Source organism: Zosterops lateralis (genome assembly GCF_965231275.1).
Source record: "Zosterops lateralis genome assembly, chromosome: 8".
NCBI lineage: Eukaryota > Metazoa > Chordata > Aves > Passeriformes > Zosteropidae > Zosterops > Zosterops lateralis.
In genome coordinates this window covers 5,768,232-5,787,128 of record NC_139768.1, presented here as the reverse complement: position 1 = coordinate 5,787,128, position 18,897 = coordinate 5,768,232, and the positions used below count along the sequence as shown (strand labels likewise).

Here is an 18,897-nt window from a genome sequence, read left to right as displayed (position 1 = left end):
TCTGGTGCAGAATTCCAAGTTTGTACCAGAAACAGAATCAGTACAGAAATATTTTACTGCAACACAAAGCTACTTAATTGGCTCTGCTGAGATGTAGGACTAACTGGTATGGAGGATGCTGAAGCTGCACCATTTTCTGAGCTCAGATCTCTCCAAAGAGGATTGCACTGGATGTGCCATTTCATCTGGTACTACTCTGGCAGAGTGTCTGTCAGAGTGATGAACTGGGTAACATAAAAATGCTCTTAGTTTACCCTCCTTTCACAGCTGTGACAACCTTCATACTTCAATTCAGTTTTCATACTAAAATTAATCATGACACATGCTTGCTTGAAAAAAACTCTGTGGTCTTTTCAACTCTTCTCTTCAGTATCTAATGTAAGAGTGTTGTTTATCTCATCTTTCTTTGATGCCCCTTCAGTATGAAGTCCTGCAGGATTCCTCTGTGGACATACCATGACTGCATCTATAAATCTGTAGCCTGATTAAGGGTCTTGGATGAACAGATCACGGGCAAGATCTATGAGACGACTGCTCACACCAGCACTCTTCAGCTTTGGGTTGAAGACAGCATTTTTCTAACCCTCCACATAAGAACCAGTAACAGGGTAGAGTCCATGGCCAGGCAGAACAAACCAGCTCTGGAATGCATCATTAAGGAAAAGCTCACCTTGGTGTGCACGTCACCACCTCTCTAGTGGGAGCACTAAAACCTATTTGTCTCCCCTGATCCTGGCAAGCTGCAGCCTCTGTTGTTCCAGCTGTTCTGATGAGGATATCATGAGCATTCCTCTCACCCTACCTTCATTATTTCCTGCTAGACCAAATTCTCAAAGGAATGGCTTTTTCCAAGCATGCACTTGTGGATGGATCTTAGATAGACTGATACAACATTGTATTTGATTCTGCATTGCTGAAATGGGTGTCAGGTCGGCACAATAAAATAAAGCAGAATTTTCCCCTTTGGGGATAAATCTGGAGTGTTTCTAGCATGAATTAAGCATTTACCAAAAAAAAAACCAAAACCACGTTAAAAAAAAAAAAAAAAAAAAACCCACACACACAGAAAATACCAAGATGTATGTGTAGAAACAAATGAGGGTAAGAGGGGAGAAAGGAGGAGAAACTGAGGAAAAAGTCTAGAAGTACAGTATGCTAACTTCATGTTTCTGAATTTAAACTGCAGCACAAGTGAAATGTTGACTGAAAACCCAGAGAAATGCCCAGTTAAAACACTTGTTGATCAAGCAATCAATATTCTGGTAGCAATACATGGATTAGGTGGCCCAAAGAAAGCTCAAGTGTCCCCGAGACTATCCCGTGTTGTCAGCTTTCCTCTCCTTGAGGAAAACAATCAAAGACTCACAAATGCAGTGCCTAAAATTCATCATATATTCCATTAGTTTCACAAAAAACAATTACCCCAACACATAGCTGTAGCCGATCTGAAATTGAAACATGAGTAGAAACAGGTTTTAGTCTATTCCACACTTTCAATCTGGAAATATCAGGCATCCAGAAGATTTGCTTTAAAAAGTTTTACAAAGGTTTTCAGAAAAGGACCACCTTTCATACTTAAGTGGTGATGTATTAAGGAAAAATTTCTAAAATTAACAGAAACACTCATTGCAATGTTAAGAAATAAAACCAATTGTCCTCACTTCAAGGGTGCTCAAGACAGAATTTGAGTTTTCCCACCCCTTGGCTCCTCTTCACAAAAAAATATCTCTACCTCAGTTATTTGCATTATACTTGACACATCTACGTCTTCAAACTCTCACAACACAGAGCTGGCTGGCACCCATGTATCCAAGAATGCCTTTTGCTGGGGCCACCACACTCCTAAATATCAGGATGTACAGATGTCAACAGTGGAATGTTTGATTTTCTGAGTCACAGAATGACTGTTTCAGAACATAACCACCACCACACACAGCAGGCAGGTTCACACAGACTGACTCTGAAGTACAATCTTAACTGTTGCAGTAATGGAAAGCCTTAAACTAGTTCAGAGAAAAACAGTAAGCACGTCATCACAGAACTTTAAATTGTTATTGATTCTTCAGAATATCACTCTCCCAAAAGAATTGTATTCAAGGAAGAGTATTTTTTTTTTTAAGTCCCTTTTTATTTGTTTCTTCTGTGTTAGGCTACCAATCTGCCTGTTACAACACTGACAATGTCCAGCTGGATGTGAACACAAGGGGGGAGTACAAGCGATATCAGGACATGGTCTGAGTTACCCTCATTTCTATCAAACCACCACAGCTTGAGGAAACTTTCTATTGCCTGGCCAAAACCACAACACTGTATGAAAACATCAGTGTAAACCTAAAAAAATACTGAGATGCTTTGCAGACACATAGTAGTTCACCTTATCTTGGTGGAAACCCACCACGCTCAGAAGCTGGAAATACAGAGATGCAAGGTACAATGCTTGTACTGTCTAATTCATGCAGAGGTTTTCAGAAGTGTTTTTATCAGTCCCCCAAGATGCTTTTTTCCTCCTCCAAACTGTAATTTTCTGACAAACATTTTTAGCCTGTATTTCTTATCCTAGTCTAGATTTTGAAAGATTTTACACATGCGTAATGAATATAAAAACTGTAATTTTGCAATAGTATGAATAATCTCAGTAACACAAAAGTAGTTTTCCTCTCCATTCTACAGATCAAATGTGATTGTGCTCAATTTAGTTTATGTGATTTTTTTTTTCCCATTCTTGGGTTATTTTTGTAGAACCTGTGCTATCATAAAGTTCTTTGCACTCAGGCGATGAGACCAAGCACTGATTTGAAGTAGATGAATGGAGAAATTTAGAGATGTGTAATTGCTGCAGGAAAGGAGAGAAAGGAAAATGTACTCAAATACTCACTTTGATGAATCTATGAAGTATATTACAAGAGCACCAATACTAAGAGCGAAGACTAAGACAACCTACAAAAGAAAAGAAAAAGTGTAATTATTAAACAACATTAATCATTTATTCTTTTACATACAAAAAAAGGACAAAAAATATAAATCACAAGCTAGTTTAATTTCAGCTCTAATTTTCTTTAGAAAACTACTCCTGCTTGAAAATTTTGAACATTATATATTATCATAGAATGCTTTCTTGCATTGAAAAAGAGATAATCTGGCTTTACCAGACCCATCCTTCAGGATTGCTCATTGGTGCATAAACCAAAAGTGACAAGAGATTAGACTGAACTTCCATTTATACACATGGCTGTGAAACCCACAGAAAAACTCCAGGACAGATTTCCTGTCTGAACTTTCAGACAGTTTAAAGCAATACCTGATGCAGCACATCATGACAGTTAGAACTTTTGTTGACAGTGTGAAGTTAAAGCTACAGATGAGCACTGGAATAAAAACATCTTCATTCAATAGAGGCTTCAGACCTCCTTCTGAAGCTGCTGTACTATGAACAAGCCTGACTGAGGAGCACAGAATAAGGAGAGAACACACAACCTTTTCATTCTAAGTAGACTTTCTGAAACAATGCAGATGTTTCTCTGCTCTCAGCTATCACTCAATGCTGTAAAGGCAGTATCTGAAGAAAGGTATAATAATTAACACTAAACTCTGAATATCTGCATGGCCAATATCAAACATGCGCATACCTTCCAATAAGATAAACTCATTAATGTATTAATATTGCATAATTACTACTACTTGTTAAAGTAACTGTTCAACTGAAAGCTTAAATTATTTTTCCTTACTTTTATATCTTGTTGACCACAACACTTTTTACTTTGTGAATGTCTGAAAAAAGGTATTTTGCCTGAGTACAAGTATCTGTTGTCTTATCAGATGCATTATCACCAGAACCAGTGAGACCTGTCTGTCAAATTCAAGAACCTACATATGAAATTCATTGAAAAAACACTTTTACTACCTAAGTCTAATATAATGTTAACATCTAGAGTTTAAATCTTCTTTCATTGTGTACAGGTGTTGCAAGGTGAAATAAACTAATAAATTCGTATCAACTGATAGGAGTCTCACCATCACAGAAAATTATAGTGGTGAATAGAACTTGTGGATTGTCATCTGATAATATACCCCAAATTATGATTAGCAGTGATCCCAACGCCCATTTTCTCTGAATTAACATAGTGGGAATCAAATTATTATGCACACTCTGCCCTACCTGTTGGAATACTCCAAGCTACACACAATCACAGTTTCAATCTGAATCTAATCTGCTCCATTATTTATTATCAATCCATTTCAGAGAAAGTATTCATTTTTGTAAAAACCAGAATTTTAAAAAGTGCTGGAGTGTTGTGAGAACATAGAGCTTACAATTTCGGAAAAAATTCTGATTTTTCCCAAACCAGTTTTAAACACAGCCATTCACCTTTAAATAACTTAAAGTCAAGCATTAGTGGTAATGTTTTTCCCTGCATTCTGTGGAACCATTTCTACACTAACAGCACCCTCAAAACCACTATTAAATATAGACATCTCTTAAAAAAAGAAAAAAAAAGAAAACAACTATAAAAACCCAAAGCAAATAGTCTACAAATAACAAAAGTAAAGAATAGAAGAAAGAAACAAACCCAAAAAAGCCAAAGTAAACAAGAGATTCACCCCACAACAGAAGTCTTTGGTTACAGAATGCTGAAATGACCATTTAATGCTAAAAATTAAATTTGAAAAACTAAACTTGCAATCCATTTGGGACTCTATAAATACTCCTGTCATTCCTTCAAGTTTCACAAAGTACACAAGGACTCCGTAAAACTTAAAGGTCTTTTATTTTCCTTTTCACATAGTAAGTCTTCAGTAACAACATTCAGTCATTGCCTCCTACCCAGAGGAGTCTTGCAGAGCAAACCCAGCACAACACTGTATCAGCCTCACATTTCAGTTCTATCCAATCCCTTATTACTCATCACTGTGCTGCTAAATGTTACAGAGGTTCTGGGTGAGACCTTCCAAAACACTTAAGGCTTTTACTCTGTGACAGTTTGTGTAACTGGCACTAAAATGCAAATATCTGTATTTTGCAACCAGCTCCAGATTCCCATGCTACACCAAGCAGTGAGATATGTATGTATGCAAGACTACAACATTGCCCTTGTGTAGTATATATATACCTGATTTTAAATCAAGGCTTATTTTCTCTTCTACTGCCTTGAAACACATCCCTAACATGATTCATAATGTCTCAAAGAATCACAGAAAGGGTATCAGAAGAGAATGGAATCTGAAACTCCATTTCTTTTTCCTGCTAGCAGAGAAACACATTTTTCCTCTGTTTAGTGACAGAGAAATTGAGCTGAACTTGAAACCATCAAGTGTGTGGAAAAAGCAGACCCTGAACCACTTGGGTTATACTAAAATTTAAAAAAAGAAGACAAAGAAATAGATTTAAACAAACCCCAAACTCTTATATGCTACCTGATAAAATCTCAGATGCAAGTTCTTTGCTGTATTCCCATCTAAATGAAGTGGAGTGTAACCTGGTTATTCAGCCCCAGGATGACAATTACTGAGTTTGTTCTAGTCTTCCCTAGATTGCCTGGGGGGATAATGTCTATTTTAGAGACCTTACTATGCTTGAGGGGTGTCACAAACAGACCCACACCCCAAATTCACAGCAACTAGAACCTGAGTGAGGGAAAAGCACATATGTAAGTGAATTACTGCCTTTTTCATTAACTAGGCCATGGCAAGAAGCTTGCTTGCTCTGCTTATTATTTCAATGCATTTGCCAAAGCATTTTGCAATGCTACACATCCATTATAACCTCTCTGTACAGAAGGAAAGAATCCTTTAATTTGTAATAGCCTGCTGTTTGTTTAAGATTGAGAAATGTGAACTCATCTGCTAACAGCTATACTAAGTACTTACTGACAAATTAAACATCAATCTGATTAAAGGAAAGAGGAGGAAATACATGGAATAGTTGCTGCATATCCTCAAATCTTTCATTAAAAAAAATAAGAGAGAAAATCCAGCCCCAGATTTCAACAAAAGTGTAGAACACCTTTCCAAGGCAAGAATCAGAGAAACTGCAGATAAATTCCATCTAAGGAAAATTAAAAATGTATTTACTGATTCCAAGATGCTCTAAAAGCGCTTTGACTGGAGTCAAAATTTAGGCATGCATAATAAATACAAAAAGAAAAAGGAGAAAGAAAAAAAAAGGGAGTTTTGATAAGGGTGTTATCACAATAACAGGGAAGCACCAGCTCTGAGAAACGCTGTCCCAGTTAATCTCACCTGGCAGGGCCCAGCCTATGTAACAAAGGGATAATCCAAGGGGTGGCACTGTTCCCCCTACAACGCCAGAACTGCATCATTGAAGAAAAAAGGGAAAACTGAAAGGTTGGTCACATTAGACAGGAGGGCTACAGTAAATAATGAAGAGCCATGTAGGGACTCCAGAGCAGAAACTTCAGTCTCTCATACCCTGTAATACTTGATTATTCTGTGAACATCAAAACAGAACTCTTTGAAGTTTCAAAGGCAAATTCTTGCTTATACAAGATGAAATTATCCAAACATAATTAATACAAAATAGCATAGAAGTCGAGAGGCAAAGCAGAAAAATCAAAAAGGAATCATCATCTCTTTTTATTTTCCTCCAAAATTAAGTATTGAAATAGGAAGTATGCAGTGAAAAGAAGAAACCTTTCAGAAATCTGTAACCCCTAACACCTCAGGGCATCAGAGAGCTCTTTTTTTCTGACAACAATCTGTTCTGTAGTGTTCTTCAAAAATTTTTCTTTCAAATCTTATTCTATGGTTAAATAATTCAACCCAAAGGGTACCATAATGCTTAGAATATACTAGGCTGCCCATTAATATTTTTTGAAATTCATTTAGTTTTCACTTCTACAGAATTCACACAGTAAATTCTGTTAATAAGATACTCAGTTTTATCAACTGTGGTTTAAAATAAAATTCGATTAGTTTTTATATTTATAATTAGTTATGGAGAACATACACTCAGGTGTGGAGATCATATTTTTTATTGATGAAATGCTCTCTTAATATTTTCTAGAATAACTGCATTTCATGCCATTGTTCTTCTCTTTAAAGAAAATTAAGCATGCACCAGTTGTGAGCCACCTTCCAAGAATAAACCATGAAACACAAGCAAATGATGGCTGAAGTGAATAGGAGGAGAAAGATGAAGTGACTAAACGAGATTCCATCTTGTTCCCACCAGCAGTACTAAATGAAAAGCTCAAAGAAACTGGGAAAATTTACCTTTTATTCAAAAAATGCAGGAAAACAGATTTTGCTGTTAATATATTCCCTGTATAAGAGTCATACTTGACAGGACATAATACTGTGACCAGGCAGCAGTGATATATGCAGTGACTCTCATGCAAATACAGGCAGAGTGCAAATTGCACAGCCAGGACCTGCTCTTGTTGACAGGGTACATGCCAACAGTGATGAATCTGGAGGGTTCTGTGTTCTGAGCAGTGTCCTAGCTATTAAATCTGTCTCAGTGACTTTGTGATCCTACCACTTAGCATGCAGAAAAGGCAGGAAAAATAAAAAAAAGCCCATAATCTTTATTTCTACTATTTTTTCCAGTCTTTGAATGTCAACTAGGATTTAACACCCAATTCTAGAAGCAACTAAAGCACCTTCAAGCCAGATGATGAGCATCCCCATTTTTCAGGGAAGTCAGAAAAGGTTCAAGACCACACAACTCTGAAGAGACTTTACTAACTCTTAGTTTTGAGCTTGAAGCAGTTAAAGCACTAAATCCAAACTTTGCAAATTTTACAGCCACATTAAAAACTTCTCAGAAACCCAGACTCGAAAGTGTTTACACGCAAGTAATTTCTTTTCTGTTAAATTTTCTGATTTTGTTTTTTCTTTACTGTTATTACACAAAAAGGAGTTAACTAAAAAGTTAATTAGCTATTAAATTTTATGGTAACTAATACAGTCATCATATTTTTGGTATTGCTAAGTTACTACCCCATATAGTAAGGTTTTAATTTATTGCTAAAACTAAAATTCTGTATTTATGGTAAATATATCTTTTAAAAATAGAGTTCATATGTAATGCATCTCTTTTTACAGACTTGAGTAACACTGATAAGAAATATAGAAACAACACTTCTGGGACAGAAAGTACATACAGCAGACAAAGAGTTACCAAAAAAAAAAAAAAAAAAAAAAAAAAAAAAAAAAAAAAAAACATATTTAGCACCCAAATACTGAATTTATGCATCAGAGCAGTAATTCTGTAGTAAGTAACTGATGTAACAGGTCACTGGGAATAGAATATGGAGCATCTCTGAATGAAACCACACTAAGAACTAGCAAATTCAGTCTGCCTGCCACAAGCTGTTTTATTCTCTCTCCAATAAAAGATTCAGCTTTCTTACACAGACTTGAACAGACTAACTCTCATTTGAGCAGACTGCTTATTACAAGGAATGCTGTGAAACCAAAATTAAGAAATTATTAGAGTAGACATCAGACTCAGAAATACGAAAAATCAAACCAGAAAGCAAACAAACAAAAAAAATACCTTCATGTACTTTTCCACAGGTATTTCCAATCTCATTTGAAGAAAAAATTTTTAAAAGGAGCATTTTTTTTGCTGTGATCTGTTCTGTACATGATTCAATATATGATAATATTTCAGCTTTATTTTGTTTTCTTTATACAGATTGGGTTCTTTTTTCTCAACTTTCTACTGACATATTGACAATAAAATGAAAATTTCTGTTTAATCCAAAAATGTGAAAAGACTGCGATTTTCTAATTAGTGAAAAAATACAAGACAAAAAGTCCCATCTGTTAATGGTGCTCTGTAGCTTGAAGTTAATTAGGTTTGCTGGGAGAGTGCCTGGCAATATCACCAATTAAAATACGTGCAACTTTTCCAATTCAGTATCATTAGTCAAAAAAAAAAAAAATAGCAGTACTTTCCATCAAAATGTGCCACTTGCTAGAGCTAAGTGGATTGCATTGTGTGTCTGCAAATAACTGCACACACATTCAAGGGGCTTTTCTCCTCTCCAATCTAAAAGGTTCTTCCTCCTGATTACTTAGCAGTCACCCAAATTAATGTCAAATTCACTCTTTTTATACTGAGAGGAGAATAACTCTCACAGATTTCCAGCAGAAGCGTGACTGGCTGAGCAAAAGTGTTCTGCTGGTGACCACCACCCACCAACCACTGTGGATGGATGTCAGTGCTCTCCTTTCCAAGCTCCTCCCTGTCCCACTGCAGATAAGGGCTGCCAATAACCCCAAGGGAATGTTGTTTGTTCTGAGTTGTAGTGTAGGATGTACACAAAGTATTTATCTATCACCATCTCCATGAGCTGCTGGAACCAGGTGGGGCAGTGTTTTCCCAGGCCCCTCCTTTGGGCTCTTCTGCTCATGGCCCATCAATGCCTTGCCCAGGACTCACAGGGAACTCCCTCCAGGAGCTCTCTCTGTTTAATGGGCCATCAAGGAGCCACTGCACGACTCCTCATCCCATTGGGAGATGCTCCCAATGCCCAGGGGGAGGAGCCAAGCATTCCCACCTGGAGAGAATCTGGGATTTGGGACAGGACAAGCAGCCCTGAGCCACTGGATTCCCAGAGGAGCAGAGCTCCCAGACCTTTCTACAGGATCACTGCTTCAGGAAGAGCACCTCACCTGGACTGCTCCCACCACCCTGCTCAGGGTGTGTTCTGACTGTCAGTGGTCTTTTGTATTATTGAATTTTATTTTATTTTACTTTTTAACTTTCTTCTTATTAAATTGTATTTCTGACTTGGAGCCTCTCACTCGTTTTGCTTTCAAACCACAACATGATTTAGAGAGACCAGTGATGAGCTGTCAATCAGATACCACAAAAATGAAAACCAACCAGCACAGCTGCAAAACTGCACAAAAAGGCCAAAGAAGCCAGGGCAGGGTCCCCCTGTCACACACTGCACAGCACCAGAGCACCACAGGTACCTGTGGCTGATTATTCCCAGCCCCATGGCCACTGCTCAGCCAAGAAAGCCTCTGGGCACTCTCTCAGACCTTGAAACACAGCATGTAGTCATTAATTTTTTCTTTGTTTCTACGTTACTGTGCTTCAGTTGTGACAAAAGGGGTTTGTCTCCACATGAAGAATTGGAACCAGGGAACTTCAGCTGGAACAATTGTTCTAACAATACTTCGCCCTATCTCTGGCTAAACAAAGTGAAGAAGGCAAGATGAAGAAGCAAGCAGAGACTTCTGCGCTTTTTTCTATAGCGCCTACACAAAAAAAATCCTCCATCTGTGCATGGGACATCTTAGAAAACAAAAGTTCACTAATTGCTGGAAAGAATGAAAGACAAGGTATTACCCCAAAACCACAATCAAATTCTTTAAAATTAATTTATAAAATAATCTAACTATCTGATGGTGCAACATCTTGGAAACTAATCAACTGAAATCAAATAAATATATTTACCCGTAAAACGTAATGTCGTCATTTGCCAACCCACCCCTGTATCTGTAATGCCACAAATACAGAACTGAAAATCAATAAATTGAAAAAAAAAAAAAAAAAAAAAAAAAAAAAAAAAAAAAAAAAAAAAAAAAATTTACTAAAAAATGCTGTCCTTTTGAATTAAGCAATTGTCTATTTCTTAAAATATTAAAAAACCCATTACAATATTAATTTAAAAACCCAACAAAACCACAAAAACTAATTTCACATTTCTTGTCCTTACTTCAATACACTGTACTCCTCATCAGTTACCATTCACAGTTTGGTAACTGACAACAAAATACAAGAACACCTAAGAAATTGTCAAAGAAATACAGAAAACAAAGAACAGTGGTAAAAATACCAGAAAATAATAATAATAATAATAAATAATACAGTAGGCTAAACAAGATGCTGCTTCTTTAAAATGCTTAAATCAGAAAGATATTTCTGAAGTGGAGGGATTGAGGTAAGAAAACCACTCAAAGAAGTCCTCAAGAAAAAATGCAGTTGAAAATGTGGACTTTCTGAGAATTTAGGCCTTTCCCTCCAATTCACAGAGCTTTGGTACAATATTATTCATATTAACAGTACACTTAAATGGAACTCAAGCTTTACTGCCCTGTCATAAGAAATTACTAAAAGGAAATATATTTCTTTGTGAATGAATCACTTTAAGGATTGCATTTAATGAGATTATTTACCTTATACATTCAAATTAACACTAGATTGTATGGCAGACAAAAGGAATCATCACATTCCTCAGTTATTTTGACATAAGTCTGACATGCAACCTACACAACAGACAGTCATGCCAATAAATGTTCAAAGAATTAGAGAAAGAGGTTACTCCCCCTTCCATTATAAAACCTTGCTAAGGTTTTATAATGGAATAAATTGGTAAATTTTCAGATTTTCTGTTACTCAGATTTCCTGCTACTATTCCTGAATTTTCAAACAGCAGAACTCCACAAACACAGAAGCAAATACCTGCCATTTGAACTGTTTGGGTTCTTAGTCACAAGAACTCACACATACAGCAAAGGTAGATACATCTGTGGACACATTTGAAAAATTAGAAGTTCTTGGCTTCAGTAAAGCCTAATAAAATTTCATTCAAGAAAAACACTGAATCAAGAATGCTGAAATCATTCAGCACAGGACAGAGCATTTGAATGCTTGTCAAAGAATGTACTTTAAAACATTATGAAAACAAAACACAGAAGGGAAAAGACTCACTGCTAAATGCATGTGACAGGCTGCAAAAAGAGTTTGCTGCTGCAGTACTAACATTACAGCTCTCATCTTCCATGTACCATTACCTAACATGGGTTTTTTCTTAAATCTTTTATAATATAATATAATAACTATAATTCAGCACTTTATTTCCAGACCAAACATAGAATGTAACAATTTCTGATATTTGCAAATACATTGGTTAACTACTACTGTAAGTCTAGAAAACTCTGTAACTGTTTCACAGACTTCTAAAGAGAGGCAGCCATCAACATGACTTTTTAAAAGGGACCACTAAACCTTTGGACATTCCCATGAGGATTTTCAGGAGCCCACAGCTCCTGAAAAGTCATGTTGTCTGCCCAGTGACTTAGCACAGCTCAATGTCAACAACATCAGAAGTTTTCTGTGACAATTAATAGAGATATCAAATACAGGACTATCAATGAGCAAAATGAACAAAGAAAACTAGGGGAAACTTGGCAATAGAGATAAAGAGCACAGTATTTTTGACAGTCACCTTTTTAAGCATCTTTCTCCTCCTTTTTCTCTGCCATTGTTTGTCCTTCAGTCGTTTTGCAAAATTGATAGCTTTGACTGATAACCATAGGAAAATCTCTCTCATACCAATCTGCTTTGAAGATGGAAAAATTGACTTTTTATCACCAGGAATAAATCTAAACCTACTTATTCATCCAGCTACACATGGGAATTCATGAATACAAAAAGCTGCCTTTAATTAGCGTACAAAAGAAAATGATAGAGAGTAAATCTGAGCATTGTAAATTGTAGCACTCACTAAATTTTAATCATTTCAGTCATTTAGTCTTAAGATATCTGGTAGTTCTAAACAAAGGCATGAACCTCAATAGTTTTACAGAGGCTGTGTCAAAATATAATTCTTATCAGGCCTCTCAATTTCCCACAGCAACAAAAATATAGACAATGTGAGCTCTTTTGGTTTTTAGACTAATTTGAACTGAAAAGCCTGCCAATTAATTATTTGACACAGTCATTGATAATGAGATGTGAGTTCTGCACATAATTAGAAAATAAAATTTAACAATTTTACTGGAGCAGCTAAACCTAAAGTAGACTGTTCAGGGTTGTGGTGATCTTAGTTTCTGGGCAAGCATTCACTCACAGTAAGAGAGACATTCTCAGTGAGCTTTGGAAATACATGGAAAAAATGTCCATAGAGTGGTTTCTGCAACTTGAAAAAACGTGAGCACATCATTTTTTTCCTTTTATCCTAGGTAAAATCGGCATAAGCATAATTATATGCTACTATAGGTCAAATCTTGAGTCACACTTTGGTGCAAGACTGCACTGATATGCAGATCTTGATATTTCAGAGAAAGGCAGGGAAGCCTTTGATGCCATCAGTTATGTACCAAATTATAGGAAATTCACATAAGGTATGAAATTAAATCAGGGATTTGCAACTATCACTAAAGACCAATGCAGAAAACAAATGATGCAGCAAGCAAATGTAAAATCTATTTTTACACAACAAACCTTTTCTCCCAGTGAATATTTTTCTCAGTGGTAGGATGGAAAGACCAATTTCTGTGTTAGGATGCAAAGACTGATTTATTTAGCCAACCTGCTCTCTGCAGATGAGCTTTCCTGTTTTGCTATGCACTTATAATTCTAAAACTGAAAGCTTTATTGTGAGCCTTTTTCTATGTGGTTTAGAGATAAAAAAATATAATCACATGGCCAAAGGCTTGCAGAATCCAGTTCAAAGGTAAGTCTCTCTAACAGCCTTGTATAGTACCTTTACTTCTAAAAAATACAGCAATGATCACTAAATACAGCCTTGAAACCAACTGTTACCTCAGCAGACCTTTTCTCTTGCTAGTGACAGCATTGTCAGGTCCTTTAACTTTCACCCTCTGCTGTCATGGCTTTTGTTATGTTTTTATATAACATGAAGAGTTTAATTAAAAAAAAACAAAAAAACAAAACAAAACAAAAAAAAAAAAAAACAAAAAAAAAAAAAAACAAAACAAAACAAAACAAAACAAAAAAAAAAAAAAAAAAAAAAAAAAAAAAAAAAAACCTATCTTCTCAAAATCCTCCTTTCCTCTGGTCCAGAGTCTTTGCATCTCTACCTGGCTTTGCCAGCCTGTAGTATTTCTCATCAGCATCCTTGTTTTTCATCCAGACACCACCTTGAGGGAAGAGACCTAGGAAATTGCCTGCCTTCCCACCTGCTTTACTGGGTCCCTTATAAAGGTCTAAGAATGAAAGGCCACTGAGGTTCATTATGTTGTGGTCTTATTCACAGACATAAGAGAGGGTGGAGAACGAGGAACATCCAACTTCAGCTTATGTTCTGTCTCATAAATATCAGTTGGTACATATTTTTTCCCTTTTTCTGCATGCTTGCTTCAGCCTATAGTCTCTTTTCTAAGGCAGTTCTGAAAATCAAAAATTGGAAACAAAATTGGAAAAACTACCAGGTAATCACATACCTGTCATGGTGAAAGATATTTATAAGATATATTACTATGACTCCATGTCTTTATGTTAATATGCAGCTTTAGTTCACATTTTAACAATATTACAGAATGGGCATTAGTTGAAGGGACATAATGGGTTTGAAGGTTGGTTTTTTTAAGTATTGCAAGAAAAAAAATATAGTTTGCATGAACTATAAAAAACATCCAGGAGCAAACCTTGTGAAAGACAAAGTGGTTTTCTCTGAGCAAGTACTGCAGAACCTGGCTGAGATTCTGGTAAGGTAAATTATGCCGTTGAAGTGTAAACTCTTTTCTTTTTTCTTTTAATGTGCTTTCCTTCCCTGCCTCCTGAAACTCTACTTATTCTTGATCTCCTACAGAGATTCAGTCCTATGCTGATTTATTCAAAAAACCATTTTATTTTAATAGATTACCTTTCTAGAGTTTATTTTTAAACAGAAAGTTTGAATACCAGATGTCAATTAAATTACCTTTTTAACACATCTTTATCTGTAACAAGAATTTAAGTCTTCAGCCTGAGACAAGAAGTTTCTCTCTCCCAGCTGCTTTCCTCCACTGTGCTACAACCAATGAGACCCCACTAACAACCTGATGCTCAGCCTTCCCTAAAGGACACTGTTCTTGTCTAGCACAGGAAAAGTTGGCAGGTAAAAGAGAAAGACTATCAGGGTAAGTGTTCTATTTTGGTTTTCTATCAACCCAAAATTTCATCAACCCCTGGGTTTTGCCAGTGACCTTCCCCCTCCTCTGAACCAGCTCATTGCACTTACAGCCCCACACACAGGATGAAAAAGTGAGGAAAAAAAAAAACCAAGAAAATCATTAAAAGTTGTCCAATGACACATAAAAAATGGCAGTAACACTTGAAAAGTGTTTATACCAAATCTGCAAATGAGAAACATTTATTCTGCAGTGATGACATGGCACAACAACGAATACTATCAAGCCCTAATACTAACAAATAATTTTCTCAACAGCCTGGCTGACGTGCTTCCTTCCTGACTCTCAGGCAGAGCTGGAAAACAGAGCTTTCCGCATTCATAATTTCAAACTGTAAATTAAAATTCCTTTTGCTGATTGTGCCTGAAAGCTTAGAATGCCTCTCTGATCAATCTTACAACAAAGCCCTTTGTAAAAGCGTGCCAAGGCAGAGTGTTGACTCAGAAAGGAAGTCCATGCACCGACTCATTACCATCACTGCCAGCAGCACTGACGCAGTCCTTGGAGAGATCTTGCTGAAGCAGCTTCTCAATCCATAGTTTGGTTACTCATCATGGTTACAGGTAGATTAGACACCAGGAATATTAAGCATATGTGCTTACAGAACTTAAGTTAAAGCTGCAGCTATCTCTTAACTATAAGAACTTGAGTAGGATGCCACTAGTGACAAGACCATGCTGTGGGGCTATTCCATGACATAAAACATGGGCATGAGGAAAGGCTGCTGTGGATGAGCAGAGGCTTTGTTGGAATAGGTGACATGGAGTTTGCACAGTGTTGGTATAAGCTGCACAGTAACCAAACACAACTGTCTTATTTTTATACCGATTCTTGAGTGAATTAGTAGCAAATGACCACTGTACTGAATAAATAGAGCACCTGCTTGCATTCTGTTAACTCTGACCACTTTACATAATTTTCCAGAACAAATACCAAGAAATGAAGAATGTCTTAATACATATGATTGTATATGATGACTAAATCAACCTGTCCTTGTGGAAATTTTCAGACAGAACAGCTGTGTTTATGTTTTTAACCACTGTATTTTAGGAAAAAAGTCAATTCATTAACAACACATCAGTGGAAACTTACACAGATAACAGTTTCATCAAAGATAAGAATTCCATCCTTTTCAGAATAGCCAATGGTCTGTAAAGACGCGACCTTTTCTAGCTTTTATCGGCTTAAAATCAGATTCAGGTGTCAAATCTCAGCCTTTGAACATGAGAACCTTCACTGTTATGGTCCTAGCCCCTCTTATTTGAGATGTTCAATTTTTGTGTCAATAATTTGACATCCTTGGAAAAGGGAACATGACACATCTCCCACAACCAAGTTAAGTAAATATAGTCTGCTTCTGTGTCCTTTCAAATTTGTATGATTGTTTTCAAGTAATATGGTTTGAGATTCTAGTTTCTTACTTTTTAAGTTATTAGTGTTTTTCTTACATTGGAGTATCTAACAGTTTGGTTTGCTCTTTTGCCTCGTTTTGTTTGGTTTGTTTTTTTTTTTTTCTGGGAAGCCCCAGCCTCAGGAGTGCCTGAGTAACTAGAAGAAGGGAACTTTGGCTTCAGTGACTCACATCATGATGTTCCAGTGATTTTTTTTTTTCATTGTTGTTCTTATTCTCATTTTTAATCTAAACATAAAAAAACCCCAAACCACAATTATTTCTGTATTGATATGAATTAATTTCCTAATTACTGCATATCTTTTTTCATTTTGTCTGTTTCATCCATCAACCTCAAACTACAGAAATAAATTAGTCTCACTGTAAGCTCTCACTGCATTACAGAAACTAAGAGACAGAGAAGAGGTTTATTACAGCTCCCCAGGGCAGTGGTCACAGCACCAGCCTGACAGAGGTCAAGCAGTGTTTGGACAATGCTCTCAGGCACAGGGTGTGACTCTTGGTCTGTCCTGTGCAGGGCCAGGAGTTGGACTTGATGATCCTTGTGGGCTCAGACCAAGCCAAGATTCTGTGATTCTAATCTAGATTTCGCAGTTTCATTATATTGCATTACTTATGGTAAAGGATTATTGTAGTATGCAACAAATTGCAATAAAATCCAATACATTATAAAAAAATAAAGTACCTGCCTAACAGTTTTTCCTTCAATGACCTAAAAACTTAAAGGTGCACCAAAGTATTGGTAGCTGATTTATGTGTCCCTCCAGCAGCACTAGATTTTACACAGAACTATTTTTTTAATTATATTTGGGTTTGGTATTATTTCATGAAAATATTATGACTAATTTTATCTGGGAAGTAGAAGCTGTATTTTAAAATATGTATGAACAAATTAAAATTGTCTCTAAAATAATATACTACACCTGGTGCTCCTGCAGTAATAGAAAGGCAAACTAGAACAATAAAACTCGCTCTCTAGTGCTACAAGGCCAGATGTTTATGGCTAATAACAAATTCAATTTAGGCTTTTCAAAAATGGAGCAAGATTCTCACATGAATCATCTTCCACTTCAATAATCTTGACACTAAAAAGTTCTTGGTAAAGTTATTATTTCACCACTTTTTAAAATCAAGTATTTAACAACAATGAGTCAGTTATCAAGTTATCAAATAGTTCTCATTTCGTCCAGAAGCTTCTAAACTCTGTGGCAAGATGAATGGTCTTGTATTTGATGTTCACTCTGTAGTCTCTTGGTGCATACACAAATTAAAATGGAAAATGTACATTACACAACTGCATTGCTATCCCTTTTTCATAGAAAAAAAAAGAGACTTATTACTCTGATGTCAGAGTGTTCTCAGTACATGAATAAAATTTGCTAACAGACATAGACTGAAAGTATGAGGATTTTACTTAGTTTCATTTATTCTGTATTTGTTCACACGCACAAAATACTGTCTCTAGCAGAATGATGAAAAGCCCATACTTTCATCTTTTTTAAAATAGAAAGCATTTTAATGAACAAAAGCTCCCGCCTTCAACTCAAGCTACTGAAGCTGCTTCACTGTGATGCAGAACTCAAAGGACACTCTGAAATATTAGAGAACACTCTGATATGGTAGTAGAAAGCACAAGAATTAAGGGGATTTTGTGTATTTCCAGGCTCAGACTGTCCAGGACAGTTTAGGATCTCAATGTCAGGGCTGGCATGACCAGGTTGTGGCAGTGGGGCAGGGGGCTCCAGGGGTGGAAGTTTCCCTGTGCTCAGCACTGCTGTTGCCTCATAAGGCTGAGCCCACCAGGGATGTTGGGAGCTCTGGAGGCTGTAGCTGGGAAAAGGCAGAAAGCAAAGCACAGACAGACCTAAACAAGAAGGAAAAGAATACACCCAACATCCACATTAACTTATATTTAACTCTAAAATGCCACATCCTAAATTTATCTGTTTATAGCATGCACATTGTCTTCACACTATTTCCTTCACACCATGCAAACTGACACAGCTGAAAACAGGCCATACAAGTTTCTCATGAATAGTGGACTTCAAAAATTGTTGTGGTAAGTTGTTTAATGAGTCAGGTATTTCTCTGCTAGTCCTTGTGCAAGATGTGTTTTGAATCTGAGATCTGTATGTTTGAACTTCTCATTGGAATTCAACAATTAAGCTTGATTGTGTGAAAATTGAACCTGTTTTGAAAACATACAAACATTAAAAAAAAAATTAGCGTCATACTCATTTTGGATTCTGCTCATTTGTATGTGTGACTAAAATTCATTTCAAGTCCTACTACCAGTCATGAACTTAAGGGAACCCAGATTATCTTTTTTCCTGCACCAAACCAAACTCAATTTGAACCAACGACTGACACTCAGCTGTCTTTATTATCCTATTTTTCAATATGATGATGACTTCAAGCTCTTTAATGATCAACAGCATCACAGCTAATATGCATTAGTCAGCTTTTAACGTCACTGCAATAAAGTTGCATAAGCCATGAATTAAGAGCTCCTTTAGTTGCAATTTCATGGACTGTAGTTTATAATAGATCCACATGTTTGAGGTTTTTTCACCATGCAGAAGCAACTT

General features: G+C 36.4%; 1 protein-coding gene across 6 annotated transcripts in view; it reads right to left on the bottom strand.

Annotated features, from left to right (window-relative positions):
• Positions 1 to 18,897, bottom strand: part of KCNMA1 (potassium calcium-activated channel subfamily M alpha 1) — a 412,932-nt gene that overhangs the window by 221,389 nt on the left and 172,646 nt on the right. For all 6 annotated transcript variants that reach the window (XM_083866064.1, XM_083866060.1, XM_083866061.1 and 3 more), the window contains exon 3: positions 2,876 to 2,937. In XM_083866064.1, coding sequence (XP_083722190.1) covers positions 2,876 to 2,937 — 62 coding nt within the window. The remainder of the gene's footprint in view (positions 1 to 2,875; positions 2,938 to 18,897) is intronic.